This window comes from Watersipora subatra, chromosome 4 (genome assembly GCF_963576615.1).
Source record: "Watersipora subatra chromosome 4, tzWatSuba1.1, whole genome shotgun sequence".
Lineage (NCBI taxonomy): Eukaryota > Metazoa > Bryozoa > Gymnolaemata > Cheilostomatida > Watersiporidae > Watersipora > Watersipora subatra.
Genome location: NC_088711.1, coordinates 8,212,712 through 8,238,534, shown reverse-complemented (window position 1 = coordinate 8,238,534; position 25,823 = coordinate 8,212,712). Strand labels below are relative to the sequence as shown.

The 25,823-nt window shown below is 35.5% G+C and overlaps 2 protein-coding genes across 3 annotated transcripts; one reads left to right on the top strand and one right to left on the bottom strand.

Moving 5' to 3' along the window:
- Positions 1-207: 207 nt before the first annotated feature.
- LOC137393072 (probable cytosolic iron-sulfur protein assembly protein CIAO1 homolog) lies at positions 208-4,110 on the bottom strand. Its single transcript, XM_068079470.1, has 6 exons — positions 3,952-4,110; positions 3,476-3,697; positions 2,511-2,720; positions 1,294-1,413; positions 1,015-1,102; positions 208-459 (listed from the first exon to the last, which is right to left on the bottom strand). The coding sequence occupies exons 1-6, from the start codon at positions 4,085-4,087 to the stop codon at positions 225-227; spliced, it is 1,011 nt and encodes a 336-aa protein (XP_067935571.1). The 5' UTR covers positions 4,088-4,110; the 3' UTR covers positions 208-224.
- Positions 4,111-11,202: 7,092 nt separating this feature from the next.
- On the top strand, positions 11,203-25,806 carry LOC137393763 (kelch-like protein 3). 2 transcript variants are annotated; one of them, XM_068080450.1, is made up of 14 exons: positions 11,287-11,309; positions 12,597-12,708; positions 12,922-13,186; positions 13,283-13,511; positions 16,087-16,262; positions 16,782-16,878; positions 17,225-17,341; positions 18,323-18,472; positions 19,154-19,271; positions 19,535-19,732; positions 22,058-22,159; positions 22,254-22,382; positions 24,682-24,822; positions 25,519-25,806. In XM_068080450.1, the coding sequence occupies exons 2-14, from the start codon at positions 12,699-12,701 to the stop codon at positions 25,689-25,691; spliced, it is 1,905 nt and encodes a 634-aa protein (XP_067936551.1). In that variant the 5' UTR covers positions 11,287-11,309; positions 12,597-12,698; the 3' UTR covers positions 25,692-25,806. The 2 variants fall into 2 exon arrangements, with proteins under 2 accessions (XP_067936553.1, XP_067936551.1); XM_068080452.1 differs by lacking the exon at positions 12,597-12,708 and having other exon boundaries at positions 11,203-11,309.
- Positions 25,807-25,823: the final 17 nt, after the last annotated feature.

Genomic DNA, 25,823 nt, shown 5'->3' with positions numbered 1-25,823 from the left:
AGCGTATTATTACCTATATTATAACAAGCTATTATATTACCTATATAACCTATTATATTATAACAATTATATTACATTATAACAAGCTGTAAGCAATTATTTCCATCCATTGTATATATCATTAGCATTTAGATATGCAAAATTGGAAAAGTAATTACAGGGCTTTGGAAAAACTTAACAAAATTTGTTTAGCTCTGAAGTGGCTCAAAGAAGCTTTAGAACGTTCATACTGAGCTGCTGTAGCGCCACAGTTTCACTTCCCCATCATCACTACTAGAGGCAAGCAAATCTGGTTGCTTGGGGTTCCAGTCAATGCTATTAACATCCTCCTGATGTGCATCTCTCATCTGAACTAGCATCTGAAAGGTCGGTGCAAATGGATCAGAGTCGGGCAGCTCTGCGAATATCCTCACAGCGTTATCACCAGAGGCTGTAGCGATGTAGCCTGTAGTTTTGTTCCTATAACGATAAGAGTTGGCCCTTCATCACAAACGGTATCCTTATGATGTCTCATTCTCCATTGATAGTTGAATGACTAGACTGACTCGCTACAACAGTGGTCCTTGATTTCACCTTTGTGAGCAGGCCATTGTATGATGCGCATGCAAATGTCTTGCAACTTTATATGATGCAGGTGGTAAACGCCATTGTTAAAATATTTAAAACTCATGCCAGTATGTCAATGCCTGAGCACTTCTTCCATGGCACAAAACCATCTTACGTAATAAACTTGAAGCAAGTTGGGCGCATAACAAAGCTATTCTCTATGTAAATATTGAACACTTCAGGTTGGTAGACCTTAGCTGTTCTTGTAACTACTTCTACCATCATTTTGCTCGCATATAGGCCATGTTTTAATCAAAATTCTGAATAAATGACGTACTGGTGTAAGCAAACCACCTTGAAACCTGAAGAGTAATGACACACAAGTCTTATTTTACTAGATCAAACGCTCAGAGCTGGAGGGCACTAGTCAGAACCATCAGTAGGCCCAACAATATCCACTTTACGTACCATTTGATGTCATAAATAGTCCTTTGATGGTATCCAGATAGTGTGCTCACACATTTCCAAGCAGAATGGTTCCCAGGTGTTATTATACCTTGCAAAATCATAAGAGAAAGAACCAGTAATAACAAAACGAAAGTTAACAGTAATAATAACACGAAAATTAACAGTAATAACAACACAAAAGTTAACAGTAATAACAACCCAAAAGATAGCACAACAGATGATAGGAAGACATAATTCCTTTATGACAAATGAGGAAAACAAAAATCCACCCAGTTTTACCTTCTTTATTATTCTTTGGATATTCTTGCCATATCTTCACAGTGCAGTCATCTGAGCAGGAAGCGATCCTTGAGCCAGTCTCGTCAAATGAGGCAGCCCAGACTGTACTCGTGTGCGACTCTAAAGTGCAACTAGTAGTCAGCGATGTAGCCTTATGAATGCCTTAGGTCTAACATTACAAACATTACAAATCACTTAGAAAGAACAAATTCAAAGAAACCACTACAAATAAGGCATAATGTGGCAGACCACAAAGGACAGACACCGAGGAGGTGACTCGGCAGGCGACATGACCACCGGTAATACTTCCGGTTAGCCGAAGGTCAGCTGCCGAGTCGACCATGATATCAAGAGGTGGAGCCAATCGATAAACAAGAGTATTAAAAGAGCGACTAAAGTGATGACGACCAAAGTACCTGAAAGTCTCATTCTATGCAGTTCACTCGTATGTGCACTACTATTGACTGTATCTTCTATATACACATGTATATTTCTCAAAGTTTGTCGTCGTTGTTTATGTCCAGCTATAGCTATTAAAATCTTGGATTAATGAAACCGTAAAGCAGAAGATTTGATCTCGGAAACTCCCATTCGTCAGTTTGACGCCTTACCAAACCACAGAGCTCGATAGATTCACTAGGTGATATATGTCGCTATATGGGAACAAATAGGCTACCGTTTTCGGTCACGACTCAAAGTCATGGCATATGGCCACGGAGAAGGGTAACTCTTATTAGTAAGTTTACTCAAATTATCCATTGGCAATGTGCCAGGCTAAAAGCAAGTGACAGACAACTCTCATTACCTCTCATTGTTTATAAGCTGATTTTTAAGACACGTGCAACGCTAGTAGCACAGCTAGTTATTAAATTAATATATATTTGAGAAACATATGCATTTGTTGTTGTGCACTCGAGTGGTTTGTTTTGTGGAGCAAGCAGAGGAACTCGGTGGAGTCCTTTACAACATGATAGTACATACACAAAACAAGAAGAAAGTCAATTGGTCAAGCGAGGCACACACAAACACAGGCACACAAACACAAAAGCCACATTTTTTAGTAAATTTTCATCAACACGAGCAGCATGATGCTAATTTGGTAAGAATCACTTTATCTTCTTATTAGTTGAGATAAAGGCATACACTGTGCCTCCCTCACCTAAGGTGTTAATACATATTATTCGCTGAGATAAGGGCATACACTGTGACTGACTCACCTAAGGTGTTAATACATTCCCAGTCATCATCCAATTTCTCATATATTTTCAATGTATTATCATAACTTGTAGAAATCAAAGTGTCTTTGTGGGGGTGCCATTTGACAGATTTAATATCTTGTGTGTGGGAGGTAATTACACTGTCACAATCATAGTCGGAGTCGTCGTCTATTGCCCATATCCATACTTCCTTGTTTCTGCCGCAGGTAGCTGTAACATTACAGAACATCAGGATTAATATGCTGGCCAAAGTTTAGAATAGTGACTTTTAAAGCCATGGTTGAAACTAAACGAAAGGCATTTGCCGATACTAGTATAACTGTTGAACCAATCCCAGAATGCCTTCCTTATAGACTTAATGAGGTTTTACCTGTAATATTATATTTGTCACAATATAGTACAATGTATGTACATATGTTGTTTTGTGATAGAAAACTTGTTGCCTTCTTGTTTATATTATTTTAATATATTCTTTATAGAGTGGTAAACAAATAACTCTATGAAACATATAACATCCTGTTCCAACAAGTACTGAGTTGTGAGTCACAACTGGGAGTAGCAACACCATTATACATGTAGTTTGTTATTTAAAAGAATATTCTGATACATTTACTTGGTGAAAATACTGGTATTATTGGCTCAATACAATACGAAGGGATGTTTCTTGCTTTAATGAGCAAAGATTTACTTTTTCTTGCACATATCTAAAATTACAGATTACTGGCACTGGGATACGTGCACTGGGTGCTACTCAAACAGAAACTCAAAACGACGGGCCAATTATGTTGTTACAGGTCAGTTACAGGCCAGTATTACAGGCCAGTTATGGTGACCATTGCATTGACACCTCGCAAGCGCATGCTACCTTTTTTTATTTGACACTCCTCCACAGTTGTATGTAAAGTAGACATTGCAACCAGAATATCAAATGCGCTTCTAATTTAGGGCACTCTCAAATAACTTACCAAGGAACATTCCAGAAGGAGACCAGGAAGCACCCTTCACCTCATTTTTGTGTCCTTCAAGAGACAACGCGCACTCAAACTCACTTGTCTTTTTATCCCAGATAGCAGTAGTGCTGTCAAAGCTAGTCGATGTCAAGAGCTTGTCACATGGAGACCAGCAGACGCACCGAACAGTCCGTTGGTGACAATTTGAGAGAACACTAACGCACACCCAAGACTGACCTGAAGAGCCAATTGTATCAGTTTACTGAACCATGAACACAGATGAATAACATTGACAAAACTGTAAGCCAACTATTTTAGCTTTAAGAATTTTAATTAGTTTGTTTATATAAATTTTAATTAATTTATACTTGTACATAATAGCTTTAATAAAATTGTTTAAACTCTCAAAACTTTGAAATATTTGAACTCTGCTATACCTCAATGCTGACCATTGTGCTATATAAGTCATACCGACAAGTCAATATATATACCTTCGAGCATCCAGATTCGTATAGATTTATCAGAGCCACATGATGCCAAAAGTGTCCCGGCATGATTCCATGAAACACACCAGACACAGTCGTCATGCCCTTCTAGAGTGCAGATCGCTTCTAGATTTCCAGACATACCAGAAAGTATGAAATATAATTTGTCCTAAAAACATTGGGCAATCTATTGCAGCAAGTTATTCACCAGCTGAAAAAAAGTGATGCAAATAAATCAGAATCGACAGAAATTTTGGAAAATGAGCCGCAAATAAAAAATGAATGGGCGATATAATCCACTGGCAGCTACAGATCTGCCTCGAGTATAGCCAGTTATGAAATGTTTTCAATAGCTGATCTGCTTCTATAGCATTACATCTTGGACGAACTGTTGGATGCCGTTTATTTGATAATCATTTTACTGTTATTTAGACAGAACTTACAGAAAGCCACGACTTGTGAACCATAAAAAAACTACAACTAACTACAACTGCAACTGTTAATGCTACACCAGCTTATTTTTTAAGCTAATCTTCGTTTTTGTTAAACAGAGCAATTAACTTTAGTAAGTTTAAAGTAGTTCATACAGGAAAAACCATTACATCTCTCAATAGGGAAAACCATTACATCTCTCAATAGGGAAAACCATTACATTTCTTAATAGGGAGAACCATTACATCTCTCAATAGAGAAAACCTTTAGATGGCTACATGGAAAACCATTAAACTAACTGACTGTATGCAACTGTTTTGGAGCAATGTAAAAGTCATCTACATAACATTAATAAGCGAATTTCTATCATTAATTTGTATATTTCTTACTTGCAGAGGTTTGTTGTAGCTGTTTAGCAACTGTGTATGCTACTAGCCTGAACAGGCTTAACTTCACCTTTACTGAACTACTCAATTTGGAGAAACTAATTTTTGTGAGCTTTTTAACATCTATCAATAACACCATCAATCGTCTGCAAGTTTTCCAGGTTTATGCTTTCTAGCTTTGCAATCAAAGTCAAATGTGAACAATTAAAGAGTCACACTATAGTCAAAATGATAAAATTAACAAAAATAAAATAAACAAAATAAAATGTAGCGTGTATCAACCACCAATGCTGTATTGTTGGAAAAACTTGTTCTAACATTATTACCTGTTGTAATCTTTTCTTTTTAATGTCTTATTTTTTAACAAACCGATTTTATATTGTTTTATCTATTTTAGACTACCAATTATGTATGTATTTACTTTCAAGTCTCAGTATGAGTTTTCGAAAATTCCTTGTTCTTGTTATTACATACAATGTCATATATAATATATGAAATATATCATTCCAAGTGTTCTAAGAGAAGCGCAATAACAGGCATCAAGAACTTTTATGTTGTATTTGTCCAGGTTATATTCGGTTGTCAGATGATTGGGTTTGATTTAATAGAAAACATCTGACATGTAAACCGTCTTAAAATTAACTTTAACCTACATAATTTGACAAGAAAAGTAGCTAACAGTTTCATAAAATACTTTTTAATTTTCATCTAATATCTATGTATAACCTGATACCACAGCAGATATGGAATTTGAAAAAGTGATATAAACAAAAACTTGAGTTTTTCCCATCACCAATGTTAAATGACATATTATCAGGTGCTTTAAAGACCTTTTTAGCAATACTTATTAGCAGGTGCTTCAAATACCCATTTAGCTGCACTTATTAGAATATAACAATGATGTGAATGTTAAATTTTTTAGAACATGAGCCTATTGGCATTGTTTTTGCAACACTTTCTACATAGAGTCTGGGTTTGACAGGCATTATTTTCTTTTGAGAACTTAGTTTGGCAGGTTCAGCATGTGTGGTAACGCACATTCTATGAAAACAGATAAACTGCAAACTTTGATAATAATTATATAATATCACATTATTTTTGACTGAAATCTGCAAAAAAATAAACAGTACAAGGCCACCTGTTTGTATGTAAAACAAATTAGCTGAAAAGAATTTCGCTAATATCCGACTCAGAATAATCCATCTGAAGTTGTTGTATGACATAATTACATAACGGCTGAGTAATGAAAAGTACTAATAAATTGCAACTACTAAACCAGTTTTGAATCCTCATGACTAATGGTTAGATTAATAAACATACTAATTAACTTATGCAAGGTCTACCACCTCTTAAGCTATTTCATGTTTTTCAAGAAAGTATACTTCAACAGTGACGTGTTAAGCAGGTCAGACAAGACGGTTTTGTGTGAGTGAACTTGCCTCTATCTGCTATCTTATAAAAACGTGTAATCAGCTATCTGCATAGGAAAACTTTCAAGTTCGCTTTAAAAAATCTGCCAAAAAAGAGCAACCTTTTATATTGTATGAAATCAAAAGCACTATCACTGATGGTTAATTCGCTCTACCTCACTTATTGACGTATCCATTTTTGAACACCAGAGATATCTATGGGGAATGCCTTCATTTGCTACAGCATGCTTATTTGACATTGCAATAAATACTGTAACAACTTGATGTTTACTAATTATTAAAATCTTTACTAACAGCCTAATAAAGAATATAATTTCCGTTTTTTGCATGGAACTGAATGTGTTTTGATGGTTGATGTTGTTTCTTCTCTACAATTGTCCTCAGTGGGAAGCAGTCATTGAAGTGCTGAAAACTTTGAGTTTTAGTTATCATGGTTATTACGCTTGTACAACATTGCAAGAGTTTGAGATATCATTCAAAAAATAAACTCAAGTAAATCTTGAATTTTTATCAGATTCTAAAGGTCAAGCTCATGTCTATTCGGTAGCCTATTCTCTTCAGGAAAAATATTAGACCAGTAAACGGTCATGCTTATGAACGAACATATTTTACTATCAGACTACAAAGGCTAGAGCACACACACTGATTAAAAGCTAAATGTAAACATGCACTATAGTATTAAGGGCTAGTGCAACTTTTTTTAGCGCCATGAAAATCAAACCTTAAAACAAAATAATTATACATTTGATTCGCATATATTGGCATCAAATCATGAAGTTTTGAAATCAATCACATGTCATTGTTGTTTATGCTAGCCATGTACACAGCATTAAGACTGGCTCGCAATTTTGCTGCGTCCCCATGAGTACTAATTTTCTACTATATTATCTGTTTGTTGTCATCATGATAACTTGTATTAAAGTAAACTCATACAGTTGAAAGTATAGAGCTAAAGGCTACATACTAAGGCTCTCAGGAGACACTCAAGGTTTCATTTTTTTACAGAGAACTTTTTCGTTAACAACCTTCCCAAAACTAAGGAGTTTAGATCAAAAATTCAGTTAAGCTTCCAACTTAAAGTGTTGCTATAAACTTTTGAAAGCCTCTTTGAAATCAAGCACCGCAGCAAGGCTTCATATTTTTATCAGTTTACAGTATGAAGCATAGAGCGAAGTGTCAAGGAACACAGCCTACGTCATCCAAATCTGTATGGGTTACTTTATAGAAAACCATTTGGATTATATTCAAGTATAGAAGAATGATGAGTTCATTACTTTTATGCACCGAAATAACCGAGAATGTTACGTTACGTTATGTTACGTCATGTTGCTTCAATGGCAGTTTGAAATAAATCTTTTAGGCAAATAGTTAAAGCTTGAATGACTATAACAACATCTGGTTTTTGTATGACATGTGAATTTGGAGTTCTAGCTTGTTTAATTTTAAACCAATTTACAGTGAGTCAATAAATATTTCAATGGGATTTTCATGTATTATTTTAGCTGTTGGCTTTGGCCAAATGGAGATATAAAGTGATGACCAAGAATCTTGGCACATGTCAGCTTATTTTCAGAGGTCTTTAAAGCTGGTCAAAAAAGCAAAAAAATATTCTAATTGTGACCAAGTTCCAAATCAATTGTTTCTTTATCATACAGGTTTTGTTTACAAAAATTTATATTTACTCTTTTTGATGCTGATTGCTGTTACATAGTTCTAAAATTTTCTAGACTAATTTGTGCAAATTTTAATCTATTTAATCTCATCAGTTTCATTTATTGGCTTTTTGATGTGTCAGCTGTTTCAAAAACATGTCTGCTATTTTGCGTAGAGATTACCATAAAAGTTCTATTCCAGGTATTGGTAGTGTTAACATAGCTTTGCTGTGACCATGCCGTACACAACTGTTTATTAAATGCCACAATTATATTGTCACAAAATATAAGTAGTTTAGAGCAGGTTTCCACAAATTTTATACAAGTTCTTTAAAACGATCCTGACGCGTGATGAGCCACTGATTTAAGCCAGATACATAATTTTTGTGGGCTTTTTGCAAAATAATTTTAAAAATAGACCATTAGATATGATAGAGAAAATCATTACGCCTTTGGATTTTCAGCAGCTAAATGAGTGAAATTAATTATTATTATGAGCAATCTTTATTGTGGTAATCGATAATGATATTTTGCAATGTTTTCCACAAAGTACCACAGGAAGTAAACTAATCAAAAAGCAGTGTACAAAATTATAAAACTAATGAGTGGTCTAACTAATATAATAATGCTGGAACTGAAAGCATAAAATATGTAAAAAGCAAGCTTTAGGATTAACATGAGTACTGTTTAAACAAAACGAGGACAAATATAAGCTCTGTGAACATAGCTATGCATATCTATTACAACAGATTTCTATTTATGAAAACTAAGTACAATACAGAAATGTTACAATAGGTAAGGCTAGCTGGTGAATGGTATTATTAGCCAAAGGATAGGTGTAGTTTGAGTTTTGTTTTAAACTAATGCAGAGGAAGAGTTCTTAAATAAGTGCAGAGGCTAATCTAATCTAATCTAAAATTTTCCCACTACACCCTTCTAGAAAGAAGGAAAGGTGTGGGAACTCTTTTATTACAAAAATTCTTTACTAAAAACCTCTCAGGTCTCGAGTTGTTCTCGGCCAAAAAGAATTAAAAAACGCATTTGTCCGGATTGTTGGCACAAACAGACCTGCTTTCTGTCGAGTGTTGTGGTGCTTGACAGCATTTTTAAAATCAGGGACCGTAAAGTTCCTTTCCACTGCTTTTAAATAAAATGCACATCTAATATCTTTTCGCCGTTTAGCTAAACTCTCGATCCCTGTATTTGCTCTTATTTCTGTAAAAGTGACTTGCCCCTTTAGTTTAAAAATGAACCTTAAAGTGGTGTTCTGTATTTTCTCAAATCCTTTGATATCTTTTTTCATAAACGGGTCCCATACCGTGCACCCATACTCTAAAAGTGGCCTCACCAAAGAAAAATAAGCAATCTGCCGAGTTTTTGTGTCAGCATGCTTTAAAACTCTCCTTAGCATATGTAATGTTTTATTAGCTTTGCTTATTATTTTTACATAGTGAATTTCCCATTTCAGGTTATTTTGCAACTCAATGCCAAGATATGGATGTGAATCAACATTGTCTAAACTTTGGTCACATAAAAAATAACTTGCTTTTGAATTCGACTCTCCAACTGAAAGAACAGCACATTTAGAAACATTAAAAGTCAATTACCACTCATTAGAATACTTTTGGAGTACCCTAAGGTCTTGTTGCAATACCGCTTTGTTGACGCGGGAATTAAATAAGAGTATCGTCAGCAAACAGTCGGCATTCTGACACCATAAGGTCTGGCAAGTCATTAACGTACAATAAAAAAAGAAGGGGTCCCATAACTGACCCTTGGGGCACTCCTGAGTTAATTGGACAAAATGGAGAGTTGGCATCTTCCACGGAAACAAATTGCCTTCAGTTAGATAAAAAATCCTCTATCAAAAAAATAAGTTTTTTATTTATACCGTAATAGTTGAGTTTGAGTAAAAGTTTACGATGATTCACAGTATCAAATCCCTTAGAAAAATCTAATGTGATTACATCTGTAATAATTCTATTATCCAGATTAGAAGCAAGATCGTTAATTGTATAAACAAGCTGGGAATCACACGATCTTCCACTTCTACATCCATGCTGACCATCGTGCAAAATGTTGTATGTGTTTAGATGATCATGAATTTTAGAAGATACAATATGTTCGAGAAGTTTACAAGTAATGCATGTCAAAGACACTGGTCTGTAGTTAGTGGGTAATTCTTTACTTCCTTTTTTATAAATAGGTATGACCCTAGCAACTTTCCAGATTGATGGTATTGTGTAACTGTCTAACGAGTATTGAAAAATCTCCGTAAGACATGGAGCTATAATGCGAGAAAACAATTTTAAAACTTTACTAGACAAATAATCAGGTCCCCAGTTTTACTTTCCTCTAGATTTCGCAACAGGTCGAATACTCCTTCTCTAGAAATTATCAAGTCAGTTTTATCTTTAGGTATATCCACTGATTTCATTTCAGGTGATTGGCCATCATCTTTGACAAAGACAGACTCAAAAAAGGAACCCAGAAACATAGCTTTCTCCGCTGGTGTTTGAGCCAACTTATCATCATATTTAAGATCTGGAATGATGTTGCTTGCATTGCTTCTACTCTCCTTTAGCTAGTTGAAAAAAGATTTACTATTGCCAGTGAGTAGTGGTTTGTATAGTCGTGCATGTAAATATGATCTCTTAGCTTGTTGCACTAACTTTTTATTGGATTTTTTCATACCTTTGTATTTATACCTCAGGCTATTAAATAAATTTAGCAATTTTTTACTGTTGAGTTTGTTGTGGTTTACGGCACTAAGTAATTGAAATCTGGTCCTGGTTCTGTGATCATGGTTTATGGTTTGAAAGCTATAGCTGAGATATTTAGGGCAGTTATTGTGGAGTATTGAATGAGCAGTGAAGCAGGTGAAATACTGTAAAAGCTTAGGTAAGAGAAAAACACCAGTAATGTTTTTTATTAAGTTGGTAGGTAGTAAGCGATGGTTTTTATGAGATATGTTTAGGTCTTAGCGTATAAGTCGCAAAGTTGTTTTGTAACATAAATAGTGTATTAATAAAATTTTTTCGAATAAACATAAACAACGAATTTTTTGTAAGAACACATTAAAAATCTAGATTATTTAATAAGCATGATTATTTTGTGTGAAAGATAATAGACTAAGAGAAGAATTGCCAGGTTTCTTGTCATAAAACATCTACTGTATTTTTAACTCACACCTTTACGTAGAAAATGACAATATTATCTCGCTATATTAGCCTTAAAGCTTTAATAAAAACATTTTATGTACTGGTTCAAGTTAAAATAAACAAAAATCTAAAGTTAGCTCTAACCACAGGCTACTTTAGCGTGTGCAATTTTTGTTATGGTTTATCATTGGTTTCCGGCAACCTTATCGGATTCGACTTGAAAGCTAATTTTGTTTTCATAAAGCGTCATTAACTAACCGATTTTAATTTATTCAAACTGGTACATTGCAGAGAAAGTTTTGAGTAAGGCAAATTAAATTAGTTGTTTTATATTGTGCATAATGCTGTTCAGTCTTGTGTCCACTTCTCTTGTTGTATATCAATGACCTGCCTTCGCAAATTACTTCCGAATGTCGATTGTTTACGGATGACGCTTTGCTGTACAATACTAGAACAAATTCCTTAGTTTTACAAAATGACTTCAATAAACTGCAATCTTGGACTTGTGATTGGCAGTTGTCTTTCAATTCCTCAAAATGTTCAGTGCTTTTTGTTGGAGAAACAAATTCTCAACAGGAATTTTACTTACATTATGTAAGGCTTAAAAATGTAAATTCACATTCATATCTAGGCATTGAACTTAGTTGTAACCTTAAATAGTATAGGCACATAAACAACATAGTGGCCAAGACTCTAGACTATTAGGCATGTTGCGCAGAGTGTTAAAAACTGCAAACACAAAAACAAGAAAGGTTGCCTATGAGACTTTGATAAGACCTGGACTAGAATATGGATGCCAAGTTTGGGATCCATACCTAAAGGGAGATATAAATAAAATGAAAAAAATACAAAACAACGCCCTGCGCTTCATGATTAGATTGAGAGGTCAGGTTAGTTTTTCAAAGCTACGGGAAGACACAGACATTGTTTCATTAGCAGGGAGGAGGGAAAAAAGAGTGTCTTTGTTTTTAGAGTAAAATCTAGGGAAGTTATACGAGATACATACAATAACGCACCAAAACACTCATATGATACACGTCAACCTTCGAGTCTTTTTGTACCAACAATTAAAACAAACGCACTTTTTAATTTCTTTTGGCCTCGTACAATAAGGGATATCCGAGGGGAGGTTGTAGGTTGCCCTGAATAATGTATATACTTGTGGCTTTTGTATTTTTGTTATAGAATAATAGATAAATATACATGAATATGTATGAGAAAAAAAAGAAAAGTAAATATACATGAAGATGTATAAAATAAGAAGTTATGACATACAAATAAGTTCTCACGCTTTTTGCTTCATATTGAGGATCTTAGTGAGAAAATTCCATTCTGATTCTGAATGCAGTTGATGTTTGATGTTTGAGCTAGCACTAGAGCAGCTACAAGAGAAGATCCACTAACAATGTACGCAATAACATCGGTATATCACAACAGCTTCCTACCGAGAGCAGTTTGTGAACTAAAAACCAAGCTAACAAATCACAGCTAACACATGTACATAACACAGCTAACTTACAATTAACCAATAATAACCTAGAACAGCATAATACATTGTAAATTATGACATTCTATTGTTTTTTCTCTTAGATGCATAATAAGGCAACGATGTTGATATACAAATGCTGGTTAAGGACTAAAATTATCTGAGTCGCACCACTTGTTTTTACTCTAGTGCGTACTAATGAAGAAATGGTAAAAGGTAAGAAGTGATTTTATAAATTGTTTGTTATCGCATGGAGGAGTCGTATCAAAGCTTATGTAAATACGTAATATTCTATAAGTTTATTAAAAATTTGATCTTATCTTGAAGGTGAGTTTCGTAGTAAAACTTTATATTGTGTTTAATAAAACTTTCCCATTGTTGCATGTAATTTAAGTGAAACATTCGGACACTTGTTTTTTAAAATTGCAGAAGTTGCTTTGATGGAGGATGAAAGTGAGGCTGCTCAAGGGCAAACTACTGCTACAGGCAACGCTGCTTTGTCTGTGACAGATGTTGTTGTACGACCAAGGTCTGCACCAGGTTATAGTGGAGCAGCATGCATTCGAAAGGAGTTTAGAAAGGGTGCCCTGCAGAAGGAGGTAGACACAAGTTGTCCATATAAAGCCGCACAGCCAGTCTACAGGCATCAACACCATACTCGAAAAGCATTTACAGCTTTAAACCAATTGAGAAAGTGTGTTATTTCACTGTGATGATATATTTGTTTACCTTGTTCAGCCTTGACAACTTAGACTGCATTTGCATAAATGCTGTTATAAATTCATTTTAGGGACCATCTGCTGTGTGATGTAGTATTAGTGGCTGATGAGCAAGAGATACAAGCTCATAAAACGGTGCTTTCAGCCTGCAGTGCATACTTCTCTGCTATGTTCACGTGTGAGCTTGCAGAAAGCAGCTCTGATCGCATCACGTTGCAAGAAGTAGATGGTAATGCTCTTGCTCAGCTAATTGACTTTGTATATACTTCAGAGATTCAGGTGACACAAGACAATGTGCAGGTGTGTACAAGTGATGTTATAGTCTTAGCGAATGAGTCCCCTTTTTGAAGTACAACGTGCCATATCTGCCAAACAAATATTTGTGAACAATAATGATCATAGAACATGATTCGCTTACTCATCAAGTTGTTTGCGTGTTTCTCCCTTTTCCAATTGCTAGACCTTGCTTGACTTTAGGTTTGCTTTTTGGTGAATAAATGCATTGCATTACTCATCATTTATTAGTTGTTCATTACCTTACACTACAAGTGGATTTTTATTTGGAAAATACTATATTTTAATTATGTGTCTGCTGAAAATAGTTTGTTTATGTTTCAGCACACCATATCCTCTTACATTTTTTAATCCGTATAGATGACTAGCCAAATGTCCGGCGTTGCATGGGTAATAGAATAACTACCTAATGATTTTGAGTAACTTACCTGGAAAGCTAGATCTTTACTAAAATCTTTACTAAAACAATACCCTCGCTTTGCGCCAGCTTAACAATCGTTACGTTACGCGTAATTGTCAACAGCGCTAGTTATTAACTCCAAGCAAGCACGTCAAGCATATCTTAACCAATGTAATGACTATTTGCCCGATCAAACCATTGTATTTCATGTAGCTTAATGGTTAAGTTTGTCGCTTCCAGATCTGGAGGTCTCGAGAACAAATCCAGTGTCGAGTGTATTTTTCATTGTTAGATTTTAATTGCTGTAACTGGACACAGGATTTAACCAAATGACAAACACTGAGATTTATATATATTGATTCATATAGTGATTCATATAGTGTACTAGTGGTTCATGTACTGTACTAGTGGTTCATGTACTGTACTAGTGGTTCATGTACTGTACTAGTGGTTCATGTACTGTACTAGTGGTTCATGTACTGTACTAGTGGTTCATGTAGTGTACTAGTGGTTCATATACTGTACTAGTGGTTCATGTACTGTACTAGTGGCTCATGTACTGTACTAGTGGTTCATGTACTGTACTAGTGGCTCATGTAGTGTACTAGTGGTTCATATACTGTACTAGTGGTTCATATACTGTACTAGTGGTTCATGTACTGTACTAGTGGTTCATGTACTGTACTAGTGGCTCATGTAGTGTACTAGTGGTTCATATACTGTACTAGTGGTTCATATACTGTACTAGTGGTTCATGTAGTGTACTAGTGGTTCATATACTGTACTAGTGGTTCATATACTGTACTAGTGGTTCATGTACTGTACTAGTGGTTCATATAGTGTACTAGTGGTTCATGTACTGTACTAGTGGTTCATGTAGTGTACTAGTGGTTCATGTAGTGTACTAGTGGTTCATATAGTGTACTAGTGGTTCATATACTGTACTAGTGGTTCGTGTACTGTACTAGTGGTTCATGTACTGTACTAGTGGCTCATGTAGTGTACTAGTGGTTCATATACTGTACTAGTGGCTCATATACTGTACTAGTGGTTCATATACTGTACTAGTGGTTCATATAGTGTACTAGTGGTTCATGTAGTGTACTAGTGGTTCATGTAGTGTACTAGTGGTTCATATACTGTAGTAGTGGTTCATATACTGTACTAGTGGTTCATATAGTGTACTAGTGGTTCATGTAGTGTACTAGTGGTTCATATACTGTACTAGTGGTTCATGTAGTGTACTAGTGGTTCATGTAGTGTACTAGTGGTTCATGTACTGTACTAGTGGTTCATGTAGTGTACTAGTGGTTCATGTACTGTACTAGTGGTTCATGTACTGTACTAGTGGTTCATGTACTGTACTAGTGGTTCATATACTGTACTAGTGGTTCATATAGTGTACTAGTGGTTCATGTAGTGTACTAGTGGTTCATGTAGTGTACTAGTGGTTCATGTAGTGTACTAGTGGTTCATATACTGTAGTAGTGGTTCATATACTGTACTAGTGGTTCATATAGTGTACTAGTGGTTCATGTAGTGTACTAGTGGTTCATATACTGTACTAGTGGTTCATGTAGTGTACTAGTGGTTCATATACTGTACTAGTGGTTCATGTAGTGTACTAGTGGTTCATGTACTGTACTAGTGGTTCATGTAGTGTACTAGTGGTTCATATAGTGTACTAGTGGTTCATATACTGTAGTAGTGGTTCATGTAGTGTACTAGTGGTTCATATACTGTAGTAGTGGTTCATATAGTGTACTAGTGGTTCATGTAGTGTACTAGTGGTTTGTGTAGTGTACTAGTGGTTCATGTAGTGTACTAGTGGTTTGTGTACTGTACTAGTGGTTCATGTAGTGTACTAGTGGTTCATGTAGTGTACTAGTGGTTTATGTAGTGTACTAGTGGTTTATGTAGTGTACTAGTGGTTCATGTAGTGTACTAGTGGTTCATGTACTGTACTAGTGGATCATGTAGTGTACTAGTGTTTTGTGTAGTGTACTAGTGGTTCATATAGTGTACTAGTGGTTCATGTACTATGCTAGTGTTTGATTGTTTGATATATTATTGTTTGATTTCTTATCATTATTCTCTGTTTCTTGCTTGTATATTGGCTATGTACTTGTCATTGTTTACTCGTTAGCGAGTGTTGAGATTATTTACCATGTATTATTGAAGACTTTGCTCCCAGCAGCAAGCTTATTGCAACTAGTGGAAGTGGAGGAAGCCTGTTGCGACTTTCTGCAGTCACAACTTCACCCAAGTAATTCTCTGGGCATTTCTGCGTTTGCTGATCTTCATAATTGTAGAGAGCTTCTTCTTTGCTCAACCCAGTATACCGAGCAGCACTTCAAGTAGGTTTCTATGGTATTCAGTTGTTTTTTATTTAAAAGTTTACTTAATACAGCGCTGACTTATGTACTAAACAATCTAAACATTTTATTGATTGCTGGTCTTCCATCTTACAGTATAAGTAAATATGCGCTCGCTAAACCTTTGGATTTACTGCAACAGCGTCACTGCGGTGCAACGCACTTTTTTATGATAGTTTACTATAAATTATAACTAAGTAGTTGTATGGCCATCGAATACTTTATTATTTAGAACAGATTCTCTTCCGCTGTTTTATAATTCTCTCTGGCCATGTCTGAAGAGCTTGTTTGTTCTCTGTAATCTGACATGTTTGTTGTGAGTTGGTGAGTAAAGTGCATGCTATTTGTTATATTGTAGAATTCTTTTTAACTCAAGCTGTCTGAGCTGTTTAATAATTGTACAGTAATAAAACATCCTGACTTATCGTCTCGAAGAACTTTATAATTCAGAGCACTTCAAGTTTGTTCATTGCTCTCTTAGTTAGCTGGTCTGTTTTTTAGCCAAGTCATTACCCAAGACGAGTTTATGCACCTGACACTCCCTCAGTTAATTAAGTTGATTTCGAGTGACAGACTGTCAGTCAAGAATGAGTCTCAGGTGAGTCATGCTTTAGAAACTTGATATTCTCAAGCTCTGCACTTTTTCACACCTTATGTAGTTGACCAAATTTGTGATAAAAAATAAGATTTTCGCACAGTCCATCAATATCTGAATCATGACATTCTAGATGAAAAAGGTTACATCTCTTTTGTCTAGATTTAGGATTTTCTATAAGATCGAAATGAAATTAAACTCCAGTTTCATATGATTTTGAATTTTCTCGGCTCTGACAGCTTTTAGAGATTTGTCAGTGGGTTCAATAAAGTGATATGATTTTTTTCAAGGCTTTTCTAGTAGGTAAAGTCATGTGTATTGAGTGCGTGGCTCATTTGGTTTCCTACAGGTCTACGAAGCTGTGTTGGCCTGGGTGAGGCATGAACCTCGCAAGCGATCTCAACACTTTGGCCAAATCATGGAGTTTGTGAGATTGCCTCTTGTGCCACTCGACTATTTTGTCAAGGTTTGTTTCATCAAATACATATCATTGATCCTGTTACAGTGTTGCCTTTGAAGATGGCAGCTTAATTGTATTTGTGGACAGATGATGTATATATGTATTATCATCTGGGATTTTTACCTTCTTTTTTGGTGCAAACTCAAAGTCATGTTTAACTTTTAGAGAAACAAAGTGTACTTGGGAATATCCCAAGCATTTTGTGGATGTATTTTTGTGAAAGCAGCATTTAGGGTTGTTAATACAAAATTGAAGCTAAATTCAGTACTCTTGGTTTGCAGTTTTTTATGATAGGACTTTGTTGAAAGAATACCGGCTGTTGTGATCGGCTCACAGCTTGTTGTATACATTTGGGTCTATAGGACATGACAGTCTGCTCATTTAAGCAACTAGGTAACATGTATTTGTAAAAAACAGTTTGTATGTCAGGAAGCAGCTTAGAATGCAGTAAAGGTTTTGGGCCCTTGAAAGGACTGAGAGGAGAGTGGTAGATGCATGAATGTCAGAGCACTCTAAGAGTGTAAAATGCGTGCAAAATCTTTTATCCTTTGCATTGTTACATACCCATTCATGTTATTGCGCTTGCGATATCACTCTGATGGTTTTTAGTTTTTCATTTTTCAAAGCTTGTAATTCAAACTGGCTTGTGATATGTTAGAGCATAACTGTTTTGCTTTGAATCTGCTTTCCTCTGGCAGAGTACAGAGCTATACATAAATCATTACTACTGATAACCATTTTATCAATTATTACAATGTGGCAGCTAAATATCAAGGACTTTATTGTGTCAATTCATTGTCTCTCACATTTTCGTCTGTACCAATATATTCCAAAGAATGGTTTAGTACATGAGCTATTTAGTTGCAGAAGTGGCTCAGGTTTGTATCTGCTTTGATAGAAAGACTGCATGCCGAAACGCATCTGTTAGAGCAACTTTAATAATTGGTGCAAATATCGCAAAGTAAACACACTTGCTACCTGGTTTAGGTGGAGGAGGAAGAGCTAATAAAAAATGATAGCAGGTGCAAAGACTACTTGATAGAAGCCCTCAAGTATCACCTTTTTAAGTCGAATGAAGGCTATTCACCCATAGTCACCCCTCGAACCAAACGTAGAACTCCCGTAGGACTGCCCAAGGTTAGTCTACCTGTTATATCTCTTGATACCAGGTTTTATAACGGCCTTTTCTACGCTAGTGTGATGTTAGACTGGTATGTTTCTACTCTACCTTACTCTAGCGACCTCTCTCATCACTTAACTCACCTACCACCCTTATCTACTTTGCCAGCTCTCTTTTGCTCTACCTATACTCTACCTACCCTACTAACTGTTTCTTTTAACTCAACTACTCCACTCACCTTACCTGGCCCAGCTGTTCTCTATCCTTAATATTGACTCATCTCCCTTTTCTGTTCTGTCATCAGCCAAGTTTTCCCGTGATGTTTGTTTATTGCTAACTGAGTATCTGTCATTTTTACTACATTTATACTGCTTGTAATACTGATTGAACAGCCGGCTAATGTTTGACAGTAATAAAGCCTTCATGGTACTTTATACTTTATATTTGAAATATCTCATGGGGTATTGTCGTCTTTGGTTGCTTTCAGAGTTAGCAGTTTTACTATTGAGCCTTTCTAGATTGTGATTTGGTTTTCATCAGTGGACTCCCAGTGTAGAGGATTCTTACATTTAATGGAAAGACAAAAGGATACCAGATTGTGGTGATTAGCTTTAGTGTGGAATTCTAATCTTGATTAACGTACTTTGTGCTGTCTGAATGTTGTTTGGTTTTCTTTATCCTTGAGCATTCGATGACAGGTGCTACTTGTGCTTGGAGGGCAAGCCCCCAAGGCCATTCGAAGTGTAGAGCTCTATGATTTTAAAGATGAACGGTGGAACCAAGTCAGTGAAATGCTTACACGGCGCTGTCGCTGTGGTGAGTTCCGCTGCTAACACTTCTATAACTTATAGGCATAACAGTCCAGCTGCCTGGCTAATTCATAGGTCAAGATTTGTGACAAGTACTCAAGGTTTTCTTATACCATGTATTTGTTTTGGATGTCTTTTGCAATCGTTGAATAGTTTTTTTAGTTGCAATTTGTTTATTTTGGCTCCAGTTCCATGTACAGTCCTTACAGCAATGCCATTTAGGTAATTTTATTTACTTTGGTCAGCCAAGTGCTCTCCTTATTTACTCAGGAGTGGCAGTGGGAAACAATTTAGTTTACGTATGTGGAGGTTTTAATGGCTCACTGAGGGTCCGCACTGTTGATGTCTATGACCCAGTCAAGGACGTTTGGACTAGTGTGCAACCAATGGACGCACGAAGAAGCACGCTCGGAGCTGCTGTACTCGATGGGATGGTATATGCTGTAGGAGGATTTGATGGGTCAACAGGTGAGCATATTGTTGCTGCGAGTCGTAATGCTATCAATACAGTCATACCTTGACATACGAATGTCTCAGCATGCGAAAAATTTGAAATATGAGGAAAAATAGTGTACCAAACGTGTTGCCATAAAGTCTTTCTAACAACACCATTAGCTGCCACCATCTGTCTCGAAAGAAAGAACTCCATACAGTACTGTACATAATAATGCTACCTGTTATAGCAGATCATAGCTACTAGATTAGTATTTGTTACTTTGTGAGAGTGGAAATTGTGGTGGATTAAAACAATTAAAACACATTTTTCCATAACACAGTGCACCCTCAAGATACGATTTTGACCCGTTCAAGGGTTGGCATCGTATGGTGAAAAGATCGTGTGCAGGGTATAGAAACCATAGTAATTATATAATGCAAACACCTCCCCCCATAAAAAATCGTCAAAATTTTATGGAAGTGTTGTACATATTAAAAATTCGTTACAAAATAGTATGGTAACCTTAGTGACTATAGTGACCTGTAGTAATAGTATGGTAACCTTAGTGACTATAGTGACCTGTAGTAATAGTATGGTAACCTTAGTGACTATAGTGACCTGTAGTAATAGTATGGTAACCTTAGTGACTATAGTGACCTGTAGTAATAGTATGGTAACCTTAGTGACTATAGTGACCTGTAGTAATAATATGGTAACCTTAGTAACTATAGTGACCTGTAGTAATAGTATGGTAACCTTAGTAACTATAGTGACCTGTAGTAATAGTATGGTAACCTTAGTGACTATAGTGACCTGTAGTAATAGTATGGTAACCTTAGTGACTATAGTGACCTGTAGTAATAGTATGGTAACCTTAGTGACTATAGTGACCTGTAGTAATAGTATGGTAACCTTAGTGACTATAGTGACCTGTAGTAATAGTATGGTAACCTTAGTAACTATAGTGACCTACTGTAACTTTAGTATATTTAGTGGTTAAGATCTGCAATAAAATGTAACATTATAATGTACCATGTACAGGATGTACTGCAGGGAGTTCTTACTTTTAAGACAGATGTATAATTAATATAAACTTTGAATTCACCTCAAATAAGTTGAGCTTACAAAACATACACGCTTAAGCTAAGTTTTTGAATGTATTTTCCACTATTTAACTGAATTTCAACTTTTTACCACTTTTTTTTACAAAATTTTATCACTCATCAGTTTTTGTTTTTGCTTTCACTATAACTTTTAGCAGATCTGTTTAAAACCTTTTTTTAGCGTAATTCGGTACCTAAACCTAAAACATACTTGCCAAGTCTCCCGGTTTGGCCGAGACCCTCCAGTTTTTTAAGTCAGTCTCCCTTTTGCACAAAATCTCCTGTTTTACTCCAGCTTTCTCAATAAAAGTAGTGGTTTAATTTTTTTACTGGTCGTTTTCCCTTTGTTTACTAGTTGTGAGCCCTCATCATCATCATACAAAGTTGGCAACAATGAAACAGACAGCTATTAAACCAATGAAGAAAAAAACTTCACAAATAAATCTATTCTTCAGATTCAACTACTACATTTACCGTCAATCTCACATTTTTTTCTCAACTGCTTAGCAAGTATGGTAAGAAAGCCCAAACGGTGTTGTTTTTTTAATGAAATAGCTTTTTGTTAGCAGGTAATGGAAGTTGTCTGACCACTGGACCTTCTGTTTGAAGGGATTGCTACTCCAACTTTGCTACTGGTTTTAAAGGGAGAATCTTGTCATTTTACCAATGAGAATGGTTGAACTGAGAGAAATTGGTCATCATGTCTCTTTCGGCGTTGTGAAGATATTTTTGGTCAACAGAATTTCGGTGTTTTTCTTATTTTGGGGTACATAATAAGCACACCGACTGCCAAATTTGAACTCGGGTGAAAATTTTGTTGAATTCGTATGGTGAAATAAGGTTCTGATGGTGAGATGAAAAAATCATGAAATTCAATTTCGTAAGGTGAAAAAATCGTATATCGGAGTAATCCTATTTTAAGGGTGCACTGTAATATCATGTTTTAGATGATTTTTTTCAGAGGATTAATTTTTATTTAGGTATAATATATAGGAAAATTGATCTGAGATACGACAGAATTAACATACGAGTTCAGTCTCGGAACCCATTAAGCTCATATGTCAAGGTATGACTGAATAGGCATTAAAAACCTTGAATAATTTCTATTATGTCTATCGAGTTGCTGAAGAGCCCTGTGTTAGTTTAGTGCTTACAAATTATGAAGGATTGTTGTGTTTATCTATGCATTTTAGGGTTCATATATTTATTGGGTCAGAAATGACAAGGTATATATTTAATATTTTTTTATTCCAGGTTTAAACAGCGTTGAGTGCTATGACCCAGAGAGCAATGAATGGCGCACGGTTTGCAACATGAGTACAAGGAGAAGCAGTGTTGGTGTAGGAGTTGTTAGAGGTTTGTCATTCATTACACCCACCTGGCCTAAGTACCTGTTTTGTTCCTGAGCTTTTAAGTGTTATGTTTATTGTTAACACATTTTTATGTTTAGACATGTTGTATGCTGTCGGTGGATATGACGGGGCATCGAGGCATTGCCTCGCATCTGTCGAGTGTTATGATCCAAAACAGGACAGCTGGACACCTGTTGTGGAGATGTCATGTCGACGCAGCGGAGCAGGTACTTTTAAATAGTTCCTATAATTCACCCTCTGGTTAAAGGTTAACAGACAGCTCACAAAATTAATGCATTTTCAGTAGCACATAACATTACAAATCAGGGTGTCAATAGTATTTTTAGAGCTTTTATTTTTTAAATGTTGCTGTTCCCTTTTTGGCAGCTTTTTAACCACTCTATGTTTTCTTTTTCAACCTGTTGCCCAAATCAGTGTTTTTGTACTATAAAATGAAATTCATGTTACAAATCCGTTCGTATCTCCGAGTTGTCTCGCACTGTTCAATATGATCTTAATTATTAATTATATCATTAATAATCCCACGACCAAACGAGCAGATGCGAAGTTTGAGAGTTTTTATGATAAATGCATGTGCACACAACTTATGAAAATTATTCATTAACAACGTCGCAACCCTTTTTTCAAAATCTCATCAACAAATTTAACCATCGTTTTGTAGAATCGTTAAAGTATAATAACGATACAAAACACATATAAACCTATTCAAATATATTACCAAGTCTTTGTAAATTGTCGAAATTATCTTAAAACTTACCCATCTGAACGGATTATACACAAATAGACAAATTACTTTGGCTGAAATTCTTCACAAAACACTTGACAAGCTTGGTTTAATAAAAGTTAAGACCGGAAATTGAAACGCCGAGCGACAGAGAATAGAACGATTAAGTCGTGCGCATTTCACGGAAAAATAACGTGCACATTTCACCAGTCTATAGCATTGTCGAATTTCCGAAGGTTTCTGTAATTAACGTAGGAGTACTGAAATCATTTCATTTCATGGAACTTTCACTTTTGCCGATTTCAAAGTAACTGACATTTTAGACACTCTTGAGTGCTTTGGTATTCTAACCGATGTCCAACGCAGTGTAAGTAAAGGAAATGATGATTTTTCTTTCTAACGATCCTTATGAGGTTATTACAATATGTAATTATAAGTTTGGATGACTACAGAACAATGACTACGTAGTACATATTTTCTAAAAATCTATATAAATATCACAACTTCTTGATATTGCTAGCTATGACGTTTTGAAATGTAAACAAAATTGTGCATTGGTTTTATATTATTACTATATTAATTAATAATATTGGTTATTCTAATAATATCAGTGCATTTTACTTCTAATATTGGCCAATATTGCATTTCTCCTATTGCACGGGAGAAATATAAACATATAATCTTTACCTTTCATTATTGCTATTTGTTGTATATAATAACACCCAGTACATTACAGCTACCATTGCAGTTATCCTATTGCACTGCAGTGCCATTTGACTGCTAATATTGCATTTTTCAACCATCAGTACCCTTTCTTTTTTTCCAATATCTTTTTGGTCGTGGGCTGTATGACAGTGGAATTTCTAGTTTTATTTATTGTTACCATTTTGTACAACAGTATAATTATAATATTGCTGACTGCGCACCCAACTTATAAAAACTAGCAAAGAAATTCTAATGTAAGCCCAATAGCACACATAACTAACCATTCATATTAGTTGTCTAAATATGGCTTCACTGAGATTGGTGTAGTTGCTCTAGTTATAAAACCTTATAGCAAGTATATTAGACAAAGGTGTTTGTTGGCATCTTATTGTCACATTCCAACACACCTTGATTATCGGTATAGCCATCAAAGTATATTAATTATATGGTGTGTTTGATTATCTGCTAGGATTTATCCTCTCAGTAGAGATGATTCATTAATTACATTTTGAAGCCAAGTAGCTTTGATAATTTTAGTTTTCCTTTTTAATTGTTATTTATAAGAATATTATAAGAGTTAGATGATGGCACCTGGTGTATAATCTGTAGCTTTGATCATTAAGCAATATTTATCAACAGTTCGCACAGCCAACTCAATTTGTTAGTACATGTAGGTCTTAATTTTTGGATAGAATCATAGTGGAGACAATTCAAATCATATAAAGTAGCGTAAAACAAATAGCAAACTTTTATTTTTGTAACACAAATCATGTCTGAAGTTATCATCTATATTTCATCTAATAAAATGTTGCATTTTCGTGATTTCATGATTAGCTCATTATCGAATGGAAACTCCTCGAAATATTTGCCACTAAATGCCTGTAAACTACTTGACATATTTGTCATGAATGCATCTGACTTCAAAACTAGTAGTCACAATACAATTAGTTTACAAGTCAAATTTTAAATGTATAGTTGGCTTAGTCCTCCCTATTTGCACGTTCGACAACAAGGTCTGTCACCAAGTCAACCAGAGTGTTCCACAACTTTCTCACGACTGTATTATTGTGTTACAGGAGTTTGCGTTGTTGATGGATTGCTATACGCTGTAGGGGGTCATGATGGACCCCTCGTAAGGAAAAGTGTGGAAGTGTACAACCCAGAGCTTAACACCTGGAACCAAATAACTGATATGCACTTTTGTCGAAGGAATGCTGGTGAGTGCGACTAAAATACATGAGCTATGGATTACTTTAATATTTGTTAAGGCGAGTCAATTTCATAGAGCATCAGCTCTACTTAGTCATGTTTCCAAGCATTTTTAGCTTATAGAGTTGACCATTTCATAAAAGCTGCCATAAATTCACGCATTATATAACAAGCAAGTAGTCCTGATACTGCTAAAGAGCATCAACTTAAAAGGAAAACAAATTTTTTCCTCATAAAAGCTAAGTTGACAATTGTTTGTGAAACGCTTAATCAAGCGCTTCAAAATTAACCATTTGTGGTGTAGCCAGATTTTGTGAGATGATGAGAAGGTTGGATATAGTGCCCTGAATATAAGTGTCCTGAATTTGAAAGATTAGCTACTTGTTTTAAATTCAAATAAATTGAACTTATTTTCTGGTGAGATAACTATTAACAAATGTGGGATCTCACAGAGCTATTACTTCAAGCAAGATGATTAAGCAAGTTCCAGCTTTGGCCATCAATGTAAGAGACTAATATCGTAAGATTTACATTCAAACAGCTTCGAAAAATTAGCATATAAGCTTTGTTATAATAAAACATGCACAAGATGTGTGTGCGGCACAGAATACTTGCAAAAGATTAAATACCAAACTAATGATGGCCGCGCATAATTTTATAAATAATCTGATGATATTAGTTTACAGATCGCATGAATGTTGCAGGTGTGGTGGCTAATGGAGGACAATTGTACGTAGTAGGAGGAGACGATGGCTCCACCAATCTAAACTCCGTCGAGTGTTACGACCCCAAGTCAAACACTTGGTCACTGCTGCCAATGTCAATGGCAACCGGAAGAAGCTATGCCGGTGTTGCTGTTGTCGACAAAAACTGCTGAATCTCAAGTGATAAAGTATCAAGCCAGTCCTAGCTTTAAGCGGTATTACTAGTTACCTTTAGGAGCAATTGCTTTCTGTCATGTCATTAATGTGCGTCCACATATTTATAGTCAACAATGATCTTGTTTTAC